At 34.3% G+C, this 17,500-nt stretch overlaps 2 protein-coding genes across 2 annotated transcripts in view; both read left to right on the plus strand.

Annotated features, from left to right (window-relative positions):
- The window catches only part of LOC118762203 (titin-like), a gene marked incomplete at its 3' end in the record, with an annotated part of 23,821 nt that extends 14,598 nt beyond the window's left edge, over positions 1-9,223 (plus strand). Inside the window, exons 4-16 of the mRNA XM_036500742.1 lie at positions 1-65; positions 204-1,058; positions 1,161-1,442; positions 1,847-2,128; positions 2,258-2,401; positions 3,909-4,011; positions 4,216-4,361; positions 4,871-5,152; positions 6,025-6,210; positions 6,519-6,691; positions 7,650-7,899; positions 8,446-8,589; positions 8,774-9,223. The exon at positions 1-65 is cut by the window's left edge and continues 73 nt beyond it. Of these exons, the coding sequence (XP_036356635.1) occupies positions 1-65; positions 204-1,058; positions 1,161-1,442; positions 1,847-2,128; positions 2,258-2,401; positions 3,909-4,011; positions 4,216-4,361; positions 4,871-5,152; positions 6,025-6,210; positions 6,519-6,691; positions 7,650-7,899; positions 8,446-8,589; positions 8,774-9,223 (3,362 nt within the window). The remainder of the gene's footprint in view (positions 66-203; positions 1,059-1,160; positions 1,443-1,846; positions 2,129-2,257; positions 2,402-3,908; positions 4,012-4,215; positions 4,362-4,870; positions 5,153-6,024; positions 6,211-6,518; positions 6,692-7,649; positions 7,900-8,445; positions 8,590-8,773) is intronic.
- Positions 9,224-9,403: 180 nt separating this feature from the next.
- The window catches only part of LOC118762204 (titin-like), a 29,268-nt gene continuing 21,171 nt past the window's right edge, over positions 9,404-17,500 (plus strand). The window contains exons 1-10 of the mRNA XM_036500743.1: positions 9,404-9,509; positions 9,765-9,964; positions 10,151-10,337; positions 10,455-10,889; positions 11,007-11,236; positions 11,339-11,788; positions 12,218-12,404; positions 12,522-12,583; positions 12,992-13,825; positions 14,101-15,196. Of these exons, the coding sequence (XP_036356636.1) occupies positions 9,404-9,509; positions 9,765-9,964; positions 10,151-10,337; positions 10,455-10,889; positions 11,007-11,236; positions 11,339-11,788; positions 12,218-12,404; positions 12,522-12,583; positions 12,992-13,825; positions 14,101-15,196 (3,787 nt within the window). The remainder of the gene's footprint in view (positions 9,510-9,764; positions 9,965-10,150; positions 10,338-10,454; positions 10,890-11,006; positions 11,237-11,338; positions 11,789-12,217; positions 12,405-12,521; positions 12,584-12,991; positions 13,826-14,100; positions 15,197-17,500) is intronic.

Consider the following 17,500-nt stretch of genomic DNA (forward strand, 5'->3'; position numbering starts at 1 on the left):
CAGAGATTACTAGAATTGATATCGGTAAACCAGAAGAAGTAGTCACTGAAATTGAAAAGACAGAGGTTGATATTAAACCTGAATTTAAAGAGGAAGTGGCTATCCAACATGAGATATCTGATAAACCTGTTGAGACAACAGAGATTACCAGAATTGATATAGGTAAACCAGAAGAAGTTGTCACTGAAATTGAAGAGACAGAGGTTGATATTAAACCTGAAACTAAAGAGGAAGTGGCTATCCAACTTGAGATTTCTGATAAACCTGTTGAGAAAACAGAGATTACCAGAATTGATATTGGTAAACCAGAAGAAGTAGTGACTGAAATTGAAAAGACAGAGGTTGATATTAAACCTGAAACTAATGAGGAAGTGTCTATCCAACTTGAGATTTCTGATAAACCTGTTGAGACAACAGAGATTACCAGAATTGATATTGGTAAACCAGAAGAAGTAGTCACTAAAGTTGAAAAGACAGAGGTTGATATTAAACCTGAAACTAAAGAGGAAGTGGCTATCCAACTTGAGATTTCTGAGAAACCTGTTCAGAAAACAGAGATTACCAGTATCGATATTGGTAAACCAGAAGAAGTAGTCATTGAAATTGAAAAGACAGAGGTTGATATTAAACCAGAATCTAAAGAGGAAGTGGCTATCGAACATGAGATATCTGATAAACCTGTTGAGACTACAGAGATTACCAGAATTGATATTGGTAAACCAGAAGTAGTCACTGAAATTGAAAAGACAGAGGTGGATATTAAACCTGAAACCAAAGAGGAAGTGGCTATCCAACTTGAGATTTCTGATAAACCTGTTGAGAAAACAGAGATTACCAGTATCGATATTGGTAAACCAGAAGAAATAGTCACTGAAATTGAAAAGACAGAGGTTGATATTAAACCTGCAACTAAAGAGGAAGTGGCTATCCAATTTGAGATTTCTGATAAACCTGTTGAGAAAACAGAGATTACCAGTATCGATATTGGTAAACCAGAAGAAATAGTCACTGAAATTGAAAAGACAGAGGTTCATATTAAACCTGCAACTAAAGAGGAAGTGGCTATCCAATTTGAGATTTCTGATAAACCTGTTGAGAAAACAGAGATTACCAGAATTGATATTGGTAAACCAGAAGAAGTAGTGACTGAAATTGAAAAGACAGAGGTTGATATTAAACCTGAAACTAATGAGGAAGTGTCTATCCAACTTGAGATTTCTGATAAACCTGTTGAGACAACAGAGATTACCAGAATTGATATTGGTAAACCAGAAGAAGTAGTCACTAAAGTTGAAAAGACAGAGGTTGATATTAAACCTGAAACTAAAGAGGAAGTGGCTATCCAACTTGAGATTTCTGAGAAACCTGTTCAGAAAACAGAGATTACCAGTATCGATATTGGTAAACCAGAAGAAGTAGTCATTGAAATTGAAAAGACAGAGGTTGATATTAAACCAGAATCTAAAGAGGAAGTGGCTATCGAACATGAGATTCTGATAAACCTGTTGAGAAAACAGAGATTACCAGAATTGATATTGGTAAACCAGAAGTAGTCACTGAAATTGAAAAGACAGAGGTGGATATTAAACCTGAAACTAAAGAGGAAGTGGCTATCCAACTTGAGATTTCTGATAAATCTGTTGAGAAAGCAGAGATTACCAGAATTGATATTGGTAAACCAGAAGAAGTACGTACTGAAATTGAAAAGACGGATATTGATATTAAACCAGAATGTAAAGAGGAAGTGGCTATCCAACTTGAGATTTCTGATAAACCTGTTGAGACAACAGAGATTACCAGAATTGATATTGGTAAACCAGAAGACTTAGTCACTGAAATTGAAAAGACAGAGGTTGATGTTAAACCTAAAACTAAAGAGAAAGTGGCTATCCAACTTGAGATTTCTGATAAACCTGTTAGGACAACAGAGATTACCAGAATTGATATTGGTAAACCAGAAGAAGTAGTCACTAAAGTTGAAAAGACAGAGATTGATATTAAACCTGAAACTGAAGAGGAAGTGACAATCCAATTTGGGATTTCTGAGAAACCTGTTCAGAAAACAGAGATTACCAGTATCGATATTGGTAAACCAGAAGAAGTAGTCATTGAAATTGAAAAGACAGAGGTTGATATTAAACCAGAATCTAAAGAGGAAGTGGCTATCGAACATGAGATATCTGATAAACCTGTTGAGACTACAGAGATTACCAGAATTGATATTGGTAAACCAGAAGTAGTCACTGAAATTGAAAAGACAGAGGTGGATATTAAACCTGAAACCAGAGAGGAAGTGGCTATCCAACTTGAGATTTCTGATAAACCTGTTGAGAAAACAGAGATTACCAGTATCGATATTGGTAAACCAGAAGAAATAGTCACTGAAATTGAAAAGACAGAGGTTGATATTAAACCTGCAACTAAAGAGGAAGTGGCTATCCAATTTGAGATTTCTGATAAACCTGTTGAGAAAACAGAGATTACCAGAATTGATATTGGTAAACCAGAAGAAGTAGTCACTGAAATTGAAAAGACAGAGGTGGATATTAAACCTGAAACTAAAGAGGAAGTGGCTATCCAACTTGAGATTTCTGATAAATCTGTTGAGAAAGCAGAGATTACCAGAATTGATATTGGTAAACCAGAAGAAGTACGTACTGAAATTGAAAAGACGGATATTGATATTAAACCAGAATGTAAAGAGGAAGTGGCTATCCAACTTGAGATTTCTGATAAACCTGTTGAGACAACAGAGATTACCAGAATTGATATTGGTAAACCAGAAGACTTAGTCACTGAAATTGAAAAGACAGAGGTTGATGTTAAACCTAAAACTAAAGAGAAGTGGCTATCCACTTGAGATTTCTGATAAACCTGTTAGGAAACAGAGATTACCAGAATTGATATTGGTAAACCAGAAGAAGTAGTCACTAAATTGAAAAGACAGAGATTGATATTAAACCTGAAACTAAAGAGGAAGTGACAATCAATTTGAGATTTCTGATAAACCTGTTCAGAAAACAGAGATTACCAGAATCGATATTGGTAAACCAGAAGAAATAGTCACTGAAATTGAAAAGACAGAGGTTGATATTATACCTGAAACTAAAGAGGAAGTGGCTATCCAACTTGAGATTTCTGATAAATCTGTTGAGAAAACAGAGATTACCAGAATTGATATTGGTAAACCAGAAGAAGTACGTACTGAAATTGAAAAGACAGATATTGATATTAAACCAGAATCTAAAGAGGAAGTGGCTATCCAACTTGAGATTTCTGATAAACCTTTTGAGAAAACAGAGATTACCAGAATTGACATTGGTAAACCAGAAGAAGTAATCACTGAAATTGAAAAGACAGAGGTTGATATTAAACCTGAAACTAAAGAGGAAGTGGCTATCCAATTTGAGATTTCTGATAAACCTGTTGAGACAACAGAGATTACCAGAATTGATATTGGTAAACCAGAAGAAGTTGTCACTGAAATTGAAAAGACAGAGGTTGATATTAAACCTGAAACTAAAGAAGAAGTGGCAATCCAATTAGAGATTTCTGATAAATTTGTTGAGAAAACAGAGATTACCAGAATTGATATTGGTAAACCAGAAGAAGTAGTCACTGAAATTGAAAAGACAGAGGTTGATATTAAACCTGAAACTAAAGAGGAAGTGGCTATCCAATTTGAGATTTCTGATAAACCTGTTGAGACAACAGAGATTACCAGAATTGATATAGGGAAACCAGAAGAAGTAGTCACTGAAATTGAAAAGACAGAGGTTGATATTAAACCTGAAACTAAAGAGGAAGTGGCTATCCAATTTGAGATTTCTGATAAACCTGTTGAGACAACAGAGATTACCAGAATTGATATTGGTAAACCAGAAGAAGTTGTCACTGAAATTGAAAAGACAGAGGTTGATATTAAACCTGAAACTAAAGAAGAAGTGGCAATCCAATTAGAGATTTCTGATAAATCTGTTGAGAAAACAGAGATTACCAGAATTGATATTGGTAAACCAGAAGAAGTAGTCACTGAAATTGAAAAGACAGAGGTTGATATTAAACCTGAAACTAAAGAGGAAGTGGCTATCCAATTTGAGATTTCTGATAAACCTGTTGAGAAAACAGAGATTACCAGAATTGATATTGGTAAACCAGAAGAAGTAGTCACTGAAATTGAAAAGACAGAGGTTGATATTAAACCTGAAACTAAAGAGGAAGTGGCTATCCAATTTGAGATTTCTGATAAACCTGTTGAGACAACAGAGATTACCAGAATTGATATTGGGAAACCAGAAGAAGTAGTCACTGAAATTGCAAAGACAGAGGTTGATATTAAACCTGAAACTAAAGAGGAAGTGGCAATCCAATTTGAGATTTCTGATAAACCTGTTGAGAAAACAGAGATTACCAGAATTGACATTGGTAAACCAGAAGAAGTAGTCACTGAAATTGAAAAGACAGAGGTTGATATTAAACCTGAAACTAAAGAGGAAGTGGCTTTCCAACTTGAGATTTCTGATAAACATGTTGAGAAAACAGAGATTACCAGAATTGATATTGGTAAACGAGAAGAAGTAGTCACTGAAATTGAAAAGACAGAGGTTGATATTAAACCTGAAGCTAAAGAGGAAGTGGCAATCCAATTTGAGATTTCTGATAAACCTGTTGAGAAAACAGAGATTACCAGAATTGACATTGGTAAACCAGAAGAAGTAGTCACTGAAATTGAAAAGACAAGCGTTGATATTAAACCTGAAACTAAAGAGGAAGTGGCTATCCTTTGAGATTTCTGATAATCTTTGAGAAAACAGAGATTACCAGAATTGATATTGGTAAACCAGAGGAAGTAGTCACTGAAATTGAAAAGACAGAGGTTGATATTAAACCTGCAACTAAAGAGGAAGTGGCGATCCAATTTGAGATTTCTGATAAACCTGTTGAGACAACAGTGATTACCAGAATTGATATTGGTAAACCAGAAGAAGTAGTCACTGAATTTGAAAAGACAGAGGTTGGTATTAAACCTAAAACTAAAGAGGAAGTGGCTATCCAGTTTGAGATTTCTGATAAATCTATTGAGAAAACAGAGATTACCAGAATTGATATTGGTAAACCAAAAGAAGTTGTGACTGAAATTGAAAAGACAGAGGTTGATATTAAACCTGAAACTAAAGAGGAAGTGGCTATCCAACTTGAGATTTCTGATAAACCTGTTGAGACAACAGAGTTTACCAGGATTGATATTGTTAAACCAGAAGAAGTAGTCACTGAAATTGAAAAGACAGAGGTTGATATTAAACCTGAAACTAAAGAGGAAGTGGCTATCCAATTTGAGATTTCTGATAAACCTGTTGAGACAACAGAGATTACCAGAATTGATATAGGTAAACCAGAAGAAGTAGTCACTGAAATTGAAAACAGAGGTTGATATTAAACCTGAAACTAAAGAGGAAGTGGCAATCCAATTTGAGATTTCTGATAAACCTGTTGAGAAAACAGAGATTACCAGAATTGACATTGGTAAACCAGAAGAAGTAGTCACTGAAATTGAAAAGACAGAGGTTGATATTAAACCTGAAACTAAAGAAGAAGTGGCAATCCAATTAGAGATTTCTGATAAATCTGTTGAGAAAACAGAGATTACCAGAATTGATATTGGTAAACCAGAAGAAGTAGTCACTGAAATTGAAAAGACAGAGGTTGATATTAAACCTGAAACTAAAGAGGAAGTGGCTATCCAATTTGAGATTTCTGATAAACCTGTTGAGAAAACAGAGATTACCAGAATTGATATTGGTAAACCAGAAGAAGTAGTCACTGAAATTGAAAAGACAGAGGTTGATATTAAACCTGAAACTAAAGAGGAAGTGGCTATCCAATTTGAGATTTCTGATAAACCTGTTGAGAAAACAGAGATTACCAGAATTGATATTGGGAACCAGAAGAAGTAGTCACTGAAATTGAAAAGACAGAGGTTGATATTAAACCTGAAACTAAAGAGAAGTGGCAATCCAATTTGAGATTTCTGATAAACCTGTTGAGAAAACAGAGATTACCAGAATTGACATTGGTAAACCAGAAGAAGTAGTCACTGAAATTGAAAAGACAGAGGTTGATATTAAACCTGAAACTAAAGATGAAGTGGCTTTCCAACTTGAGATTTCTGATAAACCTGTTGAGAAACAGAGATTACCAGAATTGATATTGGTAAACGAGAAGAAGTAGTCACTGAAATTGAAAAGACAGAGGTTGATATTAAACCTGAACTAAAGGAAGTGGCAATCCAATTTGAGATTTCTGATAAACCTGTTGAGAAAACAGAGATTACCAGAATTGACATTGGTAAACCAGAAGAAGTAGTCACTGAAATTGAAAAGACAGCGGTTGATATTAAACCTGAAACTAAAGAGGAAGTGGCTATCCAATTTGAGATTTCTGATAAATCTTTTGAGAAAACAGAGATTACCAGAATTGATATTGGTAAACCAGAGGAAGTAGTCACTGAAATTGAAAAGACAGAGGTTGATATTAAACCTGCAACTAAAGAGGAAGTGGCGATCCAATTTGAGATTTCTGATAAACCTGTTGAGACAACAGTGATTACCAGAATTGATATTGGTAAACCAGAAGAAGTAGTCACTGAATTTGAAAAGACAGAGGTTGGTATTAAACCTAAACTAAAGAGGAAGTGGCTATCCAGTTTGAGATTTCTGATAAATCTATTGAGAAAACAGAGATTACCAGAATTGATATTGGTAAACCAAAAGAAGTTGTGACTGAAATTGAAAAGACAGAGGTTGATATTAAACCTGAAACTAAAGAGGAAGTGGCTATCCAACTTGAGATTTCTGATAAACCTGTTGAGACAACAGAGTTTACCAGGATTGATATTGTTAAACCAGAAGAAGTAGTCACTGAAATTGAAAAGACAGAGGTTGATATTAAACCTGAATGTAAAGAGGAAGTGGCAATCCAATTTGAGATTTCTGATAAATCTGTTGAGAAAACAGAGATTACCAGAATTGATATTGGTAAACCAGAAGAAGTAGTCACTGAAATTGAAAAGACAGAGGTTGATATTAAACCTGAAACTAAAGAGGAAGTGGCTATCCAATTTGAGATTTCTGATAAACCTGTTGAGAAAACAGAGATTACCAGAATTGATATTGGGAAACCAGAAGAAATAGTCACTGAAATTGAAAAGACAGAGGTTGATATTAAACCTGAAACTAAAGAGGAAGTGACTATCCAACTTGTGATTTCTGAGAAACCTGTTGAGAAAACAGAGATTACCAGTATCGATATTGGTAAACCAGAAGAAGTAGTCACTGAAATTGAAAAGACAGAGGTTGATATTAAACCTGAAACTAAAGAGGAAGTGGCTATCCAATTTGAGATTTCTGATAAACCTGTTGAGACAACAGAGATTACCAGAATTGATATTGTTAAAGCAGAAGAAGTAGTCACTGAAATAGAAAAGACAGAGGTTGATATTAAACCTGAAACTAAAGAAGAAGTGGCAATCCAATTTGAGATTTCTGATAAATCTGTTGAAACAAGAGATTACCAGAATTGATATTGGTAAACAGAAGAAGTAGTCACTGAAATTGAAAAGACAGAGGTTGATATTAAACCTGAATCTAAAGAGGAAGTGGCAATCCAATTGAGATTTCTGATAAACCTGTTGAGAAAACAGAGATTACCAGAATTGACATTGGTAAACCAGAAGAAGTAGTCACTGAAATTGAAAAGACAGAGGTTGATATTAAACCTGAAACTAAAGAGGAAGTGACTATCCAACTTGTGATTTCTGAGAAACCTGTTGAGAAAACAGAGATTACCAGTATCGATATTGGTAAACAAGAAGAAGTAGTCTCTGAAATTGAAAAGACAGAGGTTGATTTTAAACCTGAAACTAAAGAGGAAGTGGCTATCCAATTTGAGATTTCTGATAAACCTGTTGAGACAACAGAGATTACCAGAATTGATATTGTTAAAGCAGAAGAAGTAGTCACTGAAATAGAAAAGACAGAGGTTGATATTAAACCTGAAACTAAAGAAGAAGTGGCAATCCAATTTGAGATTTCTGATAAATCTGTTGAGAAAACAGAGATTACCAGAATTGATATTGGTAAACCAGAAGAAGTAGTGACTGAAATTGAAAAGACAGAGGTTGATATTAAACCTGAATCTAAAGAGGAAGTGGCAATCCAATTTGAGATTTCTGATAAACCTGTTGAGAAAACAGAGATTACCAGAATTGACATTGGTAAACCAGAAGAAGTAGTCACTGAAATTGAAAAGACAGAGGTTGATGTTAAACCTGAAACTAAAGAGGAAGTGGCTATCCAATTTGAGATTTCTGATGAATCTTTTGAGAAAACAGAGATTACCAGAATTGATATTGGTAAACTAGAAGAAGTAGTCACTGAAATTGAAAAGACAGAGGTTGATATTAAACCTGAAACTAAAGAGGAAGTGACTATCCAACTTGAGATCTCTGCGAAACCTGTTGAGAAAACAGAGATTACCAGTATCGATATTGGTAAACCAGAAGAAGTAGTCACTGAAATTGAAAAGACAGAGGTTGATATTAAACCTGAAACTAAAGAGGAAGTGGCAATCCAATTTGAGATTTCTGATAAACCTGTTGAGAAAACAGAGATTACCAGAATTGAAATTGGTAAACCAGAAGAAGTAGTCACTGAATTGAAAAGACAGAGGTTGATATTAAACCTGAAACTAAAGAGGTGTGGCTATCCAATTTGAGATTTCTGATAAACCTGTTGAGACAACAGAGATTACCAGAATTGATATTGGTAAAGCAGAAGAAGTAGTCACTGAAATAGAAGAGACAGAGGTTGATATTAAACCTGAAACTAAAGAGGAAGTGGCTATACAACTTGCGATTTCTGAGAAACCTGTTGAGAAAACAGAGATTACCAGTATCAATATTGGTAAACCAGAAGAAGTAGTCACTAAAATTGAAAAGACAGAGGTTGATATTAAACCTGAAACTAAAGAGGAAGTGGCTGTCCAACTTGAGATTTCTGATAAACCTGTTGAGAAAACAGAGATTACCAGAATTGACATTGGTAAACCAGAAGTAGTCACTGAAATTGAAAAGACAGAGGTTGATATTAAACCTGAAACTAAAGAGGAAGTGGCTGTCCAACTTGAGATTTCTGATAAAGCTGTTGAGAAAACAGAGATTACCAGAATTGACATTGGTAAACCAGAAGAAGTAGTCACTGAAATTGAAAAGACAGAGGTGGATATTAAACCTGAAACTAAAGAGGAAGTGGCTATCCAATTTGAGATTTCTGATAAACCGGTTGAGAAAACAGAGATTACCAGAATTGATATTGGGAAACCAGAAGAAGTAGTCACTGAAATCGAAATGACAGAGGTTGATATTAAACCTGAAACTGAAGAGGATGTGGCTATCCAACTTGAGATTTCTGATAAACCTGTTGAGAAAACAGAGATTACCAGAATTGATATTGGTAAACCAGAAGAAGTATTCACTGAAATTGAAAAGACAGAGGTTGATATTAAACCTGAAACTAAAGAGGAAGTGGCTATCCAACTTGAGAATTCTGATAAACCTGTTGAGACAAAAGAGATTACCAGAATTGATATTGGTAAACTAGAAGAAGTAATCACTGAAATTGAAAAGACAGAGGTTGATATTAAACCTGAAACTAAAGAGGAAGTGGCAATCCAATTAGAGATTTCTGATAAATCTGTTGAGAAAACAGAGATTACCAGAATTGACATTGGTAAACCAGAAGAAGTTGTCACTGAAATTGAAAAGACAGAGGTTTATATTAAACCTGAAACTAAAGAAGGAGTGGCAATCCAATTTGAGATTTCTGATAAATCTGTTGATACAACAGAGATTACCAGAATTGATATTGTTAAACCAGAAGAAGTTGTCACTGAAATTGAAAAGAGAGAGGTTGATATTAAACCTGAAACTAAAGAGGAAGTGGCAATACAACTTCAGATTTCCGATAAACCTGTTGAGACTACAGAGATTACCAGAATTGATATTGGTAAACCAGAAGAAATAGTCACTGAAATTGAAAAGACAGAGGTTGATATTAAACCTGAAACTAAAGAGGAAGTGGCTCTCCAACTTGAGATTTCTGATAAACCTGTTGAGATAACAGAGATTACTAGAATTGACATTGGTAAACCAGAAGAAGTAGTCACAGTAATTGAAAAGACAGAGGTTGATATTAAACCTGAAACTAAAGAGGAAGTGGCTATCCAACTTGATATTTCTGATAAACCTGTTGAGAAAACAGAGATTACCAGAATTGATATTGGTAAACCAGAAGAAGTAGTCACTGAAATTGAAAAGACAGAGGTTGATATTAAACCTGAAACTAAAGAGGAAGTGGCTATCCAATCTGAGATTTCTGATAAACCTGTTGAGACAACAGAGATTACCAGAATTGATATTGGGAAACCAGAAGAAGTAGTCACTGAAATTGAAAAGACAGAGATTGATATTAAACCTGAAACTAAAGAGGAAGTGGTTATCCAACTTGAGATTTCTGAGAAACCTGTTGAGAAAACAGAGATTACCAGTATCAATATTGGTAAACCAGAAGAAGTAGTCACTGAAATTGAAAAGACAGAGGTTGATATTAAACCTGAAACTAAAGAGGAAGTGACTATCCAACTTGAGATTTCTGAGAAACCTGTTGAGAAAACAGAGATTACCAGTATCGATATTGGTAAACCAGAAGAAGTAGTCACTGAAATTGAAAAGACAGAGGTTGATATTAAACCTGAAACTAAAGAGGAAGTGGTAATCCAATTTGAGATTTCTGATAAACCTGTTGAGAAAACAGAGATTACCAGAATTGAAATTGGTAAACCAGAAGAAGTAGTCACTGAAATTGAAAAGACAGAGGTTGATATTAAACCTGAAACTAAAGAGGAAGTGGCTATCCAATTTGAGATTTCTGATAAACCGGTTGAGAAAACAGAGATTACCAGAATTGATATTGGGAAACCAGAAGAAGTAGTCACTGAAATTGAAATGACAGAGGTTGATATTAAACCTGAAACTGAAGAGGATGTGGCTATCCAACTTGAGATTTCTGATAAACCTGTTGAGAAAACAGAGATTACCAGAATTGACATTGGTAAACCAGAAGAAGTAGTCACTGAATTTGAAAAGACAGAGGTTGATATTAAACCTGAAACTAAAGAGGAAGTGGCTATCCAATTTGAGATTTCTGATAAACCTGTTGAGATAACAGAGATTACCAGAATTGATATTGGTAAACCAGAAGAAGTTGTCACTGAAATTGAAAAGACAGAGGTTGATATTAAACCTGAAACTAAAGGAGTGGCAATCCAATTTGAGATTTCTGATAAATCTTTTGATACAACAGAGATTACCAGAATTGATATTGTTAAACCAGAAGAATTTGTCACTGAAATTGAAAAGAGAGAGGTTGATATTAAGCCTGAAACTAAAGAGGAAGTGGCAATACAACTTCAGATTTCCGATAAACCTGTTGAGACTCCAGAGACTACCAGAATTGATATTGGTAAATCAGAAGAAGTAGTCACAGATATTGAAAAGACAGAGGTTGAGATTAAACCTGAAACTAAAGAGGAAGTGGCTATCCAATCTGAGATTTCTGATAAACCTGTTGAGACAACAGAGATTACCAGAAGTGATATTGGGAAACCAGAAGAAGTAGTCACTGAAATTGAACAGACAGAGGTTGATATTAAACCTGAATCTAAAGAGGAAGTGGCAATCCAATTTGAGATTTCTGATAAATCTGTTGAGAAAACAGAGATTACCAGAATTGATATTGATAAACCAGAAGAAGTAGTCACTGAAATTGAAAAGACAGAGGTTGATATTAAACCTGAAACTAAAGAGGAAGTGGCTATCCAATCTGAGATTTCTGATAAACCTTTTGAGACAACAGAGATTACCAGAATTGATATTGGGAAACCAGAAGAAGTAGTCACTGAAATTGAAAAGACAGAGGTTGATATTAAACCTGAAACTAAAGAGGAAGTGGCTATACAACTTGTGATTTCTGAGAAACCTGTTGAGAAAACAGAGATTACCAGTATCAATATTGGTAAACCAGAAGAAGTAGTCACTAAAATTGAAAAGACAGAGGTTGATATTAAACCTGAAACTAAAGAGGAAGTGGCTGTCCAACTTGAGATTTCTGATAAACCTGTTGAGAAAACAGAGATTACCAGAATTGATATTGTTAAACCAGAAGAAGTTGTCACTGAATTTGAAAAGACAGAGGTTGATATTAAACATGAAACTAAAGAGGAAGTGGCTATCCAATTTGAGATTTCTGATAAACCTGTTGAGATGACAGAGATTACCAGAATTGATATTGGTAAACCAGAAGAAGTTGTCACTGAAATTGAAAAGACAGAGGTTGATATTAAACCTGAAACTAAAGAAGAAGTGGCAATCCAATTCGAGATTTCTGATAAATCTGTTGATAAAACAGAGATTACCAGAATTGATATTGTTAAACCAGAAGAAGTTGTCACTGAAATTGAAAAGACAGAGGTTGATATTAAACCTGAAACTAAAGAGGAAGTGGCAATACAACTTCAGATTTCCGATAAACCTGTTGAGACTACGGAGATTACCAGAATTGATATTGGTAAACCAGAAGAAGTACTTACTGAAATTGAAAAGACAGATATTGATATTAAACCAGAATCTAAAGAGGAAGTGGCTATCGAACTTGAGATTTCTGATAAACCTTTTGAGAAAATAGAGATTACCAGAATTGATATTGGTAAACCAGAAGAAGTAGTCACTGAAATTGAAAAGACCGTCGTTGATATTAAACCTGAAACTAAAGAGGAAGTGGCTATCCAATTTGAGATTTCTGATAAACCTGTTGAGACAACAGAGATTACCAGAATTGATATTGGTAAACCAGAAGAAGTTGTCACTGAAATTGAAAAGACAGAGGTTGATATTAAACCTGAAACAAAAGAGGAAGTGGCAATCCAATTTGAGATTTCTGATAAATCTGTTGAGAAAACAGAGATTACCAGAATTAATATTGGTAAACCAGAAGAAGTTGTCACTGAAATTGAAAAGACAGAGGTTGATATTAAACCTGAAACTAAAGAGGAAGTTGCTATCGAAATTGTGATTTGTGATAAATCTGTTGAGAAAACAGAGATTACCAGAATTGATATTGGTAAACTAGAAGAAGTAGTGACTGAAATTGAAAAGACAGAGTTTGATATTAAACCTGAAACTAAAGAGGAAGTGGCTATCCAACTTGAGATTTCTGATAAACCCGTTGAGAATACAGAGATTACTAGAATCGATATTGTTAAACCAGAAGAAGTAGTCACTGAAATCGAAAAGACAGAGGTCGATATTAAACCTGAAACTAAAGAGGAAGTGGCTATCCAACTTGAGATTTCTGATAAACCTGTTGAGAAAACAGAGATTACCAGAATTGTTATTGGTGAATCAGAAGAAGTAGTCCCTGAATTTGAGAAGAAAGATCTTGATATTAAACCTGAAGCAAAACAGGAAGTGGCTATCCAACATGAGATTTCTGATAAACCTGTTGAGACAACAGAGATTACCAGAATTGATATTGGGAAACCAGAAGAAGTAGTCACTGAAATTGAAAAGACAAAGGTTGATATTAAACCTGAAACTAAAGAGGAAGTGTCTATCCAATTTGAGATTTCTGATAAATCTGTTGAGAAAACAGAGATTACCAGAATTGATATTGGTAAACCAGAAGAAGTAGTCACTGAAATTGAAAAGACAGAGGTGGATATTAAACCTGAAACTAAAGAGGAAGTGCTATCCAACTTGAGATTTCTGATAAACCTGTTGAGAAAACAGAGATTACCAGAAACGATATTGGTAAACCAGATGAAGTAGTCACTGAAATTGAAAAGACAGAGGTTGATATTAAACCTGAAACTAAAGAGGAAGTGGCTATCCAATTTGAGATTTCTGATAAACCTGTTGAGACAACAGAGATTACCAGAATTGATATTGGTAAACCAGAAGAAGTTGTCACTGAAATTGAAAAGACAGAGTTTGATATTAAACCTGAAACTAAAGAGGAAGTGGCTATGCAACTTGAGATTTCTGATAAGCCTGTTGAGGGACTTGATGTTAAATCTATTGATATTGGTAAACCTGAGAAAACAGTAAGTGAAATTGAAATGCTAGTGATATCTCAAGTATCTGAAGTTGTTTCTTTTCAAGAAGATCAGATAACTACTGAGAAGAATGACATTATTACTAGAAAAGAAGAAACTGAAATTATTCCACATATGTCTATATTTGATATTGAGCCTGAAAGTACAATTCAGATTGAAGCTAAAGAAATGGAAATTAAAGAGAAGAAACCACAAATTACTGATATTACAACAATTTCTACTGCTGTAATGAAGGAAAAACAACCAGAAGAAGTGAAACCTGTTTCTGAAATTCAACTAACAGATATATCTGAGTCGGTAATACCAGAGAAAGTTGAAACTGCTAAAGTTAGTTCAATTATAACTACAAGCACTGAGGAACGGAAGACTGAGATTTCTCCAGAGAAAATTAGTGATATTCCTGTGGAAATGGTATTATCAATTGACTCTAAGAACGTCACATCTGAAGATCAGGTACCAATGGTTATAAAGACTGAACAGACATATACAACAGGTGAAGAAGAAGTGCAGAAAGAAATTACAGTGGAATCACTTGAAATGCCATTACAAGACTCCATAACTCTGAAATCAGTGGAAGATTCTCTGATACAAATCCCTTTGAGTTCTACTAAATTATCTCCTACCGAGGAAGCTCTTGCTCTAGATGAAAGTGATAGTGTGGGTGAAGTTGGCAATGAAATTGAAACCTCTCCTTCGTTGACGATGAAGGTTACAGATTCGAAAATTACTTATATTGCACCTACGCCTTCCCCTGAAAAGAAAGAAAATGTTCCAGATGAGGAATATTTGCTGCCTGAAGTGGATATTGATGAGAAAGCTTCTGAAGAAGTTATCATATCCGAAGTCAAAGAAGAAATGCCATTTGAATTTCCCAGAATTCCACATGTACCAGATATTTTTAGTGGAGATATAAAAAGCCTTCCTGGTCCTGAAATCCTTCACTCGTTGAAAGAAGTTGTTGAAGACATAGGTATTTTGTGGAGTATTATCCAGGATTTCACTTATGCTTCTACACTTGCTGCTACTGCTTGACTATACAGAAGCATATATATATATGTAGCTTACCAATGCCTTGGTAGCATGCTTCAGTTTTGTATTAAGATGTCTTTATACGTACTTAACCAGTGTATTTGTTTTTATGTCTCTTTCAGCTCAGTAATTTGTCAATAGTTTTGTCAGGTCTCTGTAATTTCTGATAATCAAGGAGTTTAACATTGTTTTTATTAAACAGAAGATGCTTTCTTAATATTATATTGTCATGCATGTTGCTTTGCCTTCATGTTTAAAATGATATTATGTAATATAAGATTGGATACTCTTCTCCATCATGCTCTCTCTTCATTCTCTGTCTGTCTCTTCTTCCTTTCTCCCTTTGTCCTTTGTATCTTTCCCTCCTCTCAATGCCTTCATTTTTTATCATACATTTTTCTCTTTCTGGTCTCTTCATGTCTCTCCCTCTTTCCTTACATTTATTATTTCTACTATGTTTTCTCTAAGTTTTCTTTTGTTTTGAAACTGATTTTTGCAACCTTTCTTTTTTGTGTCCTTTCCCTTTCTGCCATTTTCATTTTTTCTTTCATTAACTCCTGCTGCTCCTCCTCCTCCCCCTCCTCCCTCTCCCTCCTCCCCCTCCTCCCTCTCCTCCCTCTCCCTCCTCCCCCTCCTCCTATCCCCTCTCCCTCTCCCTCTCCCTCCTCCTCTCCCCCCTCTTCCCCCATCCCCCTCCTTCTTCATCATCTCCCTTTCTCACTTTTTTCTGTAGAAATCTCTGTACTTTATTACGGTGTAAATATTCTAAATCTGCTTTTTTCCTCTTAGAATATATTTGAAGATATTTAGTATTGAATACATTCATCAATACTGGTAACTTCTAACTAATTCTTTATCATATATGATTGTTTATAGGTCCAATATTTGTGCATCATACGTTATTTCATGTTAGTGTGTAAGGTTTCACTTGCATGAAAACATGGCTACAATAATTGCAATTTTTGCACAAATGTAAAATTATACACTTGCAGTATGGAAGCTTGTATTAATTCACACACAATACAGTTTTTGTCTTTTTAATAAGGGGATTATAAGAAGAAATATTTCACCAGTTATTTCACTTTTTTATATATAGTTTATGTAATGTTGTAATTCATAATTAAATGTGTGTGTGTGTGTATGAGTATACAACAATATGTGTAAAAGGATAACTCAAAATGTGAAGTAAAAATCCTATTATTTCTTATTATCAAAGAGTCCTTATAAACAGATGTTTTCTTAGTATTCCTTTTACTCAGAATAGACTCAGAAAAATATTTTTTCTCAATCTAGTTTTAAAATTAGTGCTTGTATTTTGAAGGCAAATTTTTTATCCTTTTTTACATAAAGGAATAGATCTCTTGATATGATATAAAATCAGAGAAACTTATAAAAATAAACATAGAAAGAAATAATGACAAATAATATATGAGACATTACTATTGTAAAATCTCATTTCTGAAATTTAAACATGTACTGTTATATTTCTTGTGAAAGGTTTCATATAGTGTTTATCTTAGAAAATTTTGTTTTATTTTTGTGATGTTTTGCACACCTTACTTGTCAGTCTTCTTGAGATCTCTCCATCCCTTTTGTCTAGAACATAGAATTCAGTTTTAATTTACACTTGTCTTACAAATTGAGCAAAACTACTTTCCTTGTTGTCCAAGAATTTTCTGTTCTCAGTTACTTGTTAGTATTTTTGCCATTATGAATATCACAATATTTTGAACTGTAGCTGGTTCCACTTTCCTAAGAGATTATAGGATGAAAACCAGGTTGTCTTCTAATAAAAAATTCCAATGACATTCAAATGGGAAAAATATCAGTATTATTTTAGTAATTACAACTAACTACAAAGAATTATACTAAGAAGTCCAGGACAGAGACTAAGTAAATATCTTCACACAGAATTCTTTACTGAACTTGCTGATGATCTTAACATTGATTTCAAGAACTTTGTACATGGTTTTATTTTTCTCTCACAGATTATTGATCTACTGCTACACATCTGTCCATGCAAGTAATTAAAGCATGGGAGGTTGTTATAGCTGGGTCCCAAGTTGACAAATCCATAGTGAAATATTTGCTTTCTTTTAAAAGCTCCTCATACTATTTTCTGATCATTTCTACCTTCAAATCAAAATTACAACTTTTCTAAGCTAATCATATCTTGCATTAACTGCAAAATATTGTAAATCCACTTGTTCATACCCTCAGTTATGCAATACATCCCTTTCATTTT

Source organism: Octopus sinensis, linkage group LG2, assembly GCF_006345805.1.
Source record: "Octopus sinensis linkage group LG2, ASM634580v1, whole genome shotgun sequence".
Lineage (NCBI taxonomy): Eukaryota > Metazoa > Mollusca > Cephalopoda > Octopoda > Octopodidae > Octopus > Octopus sinensis.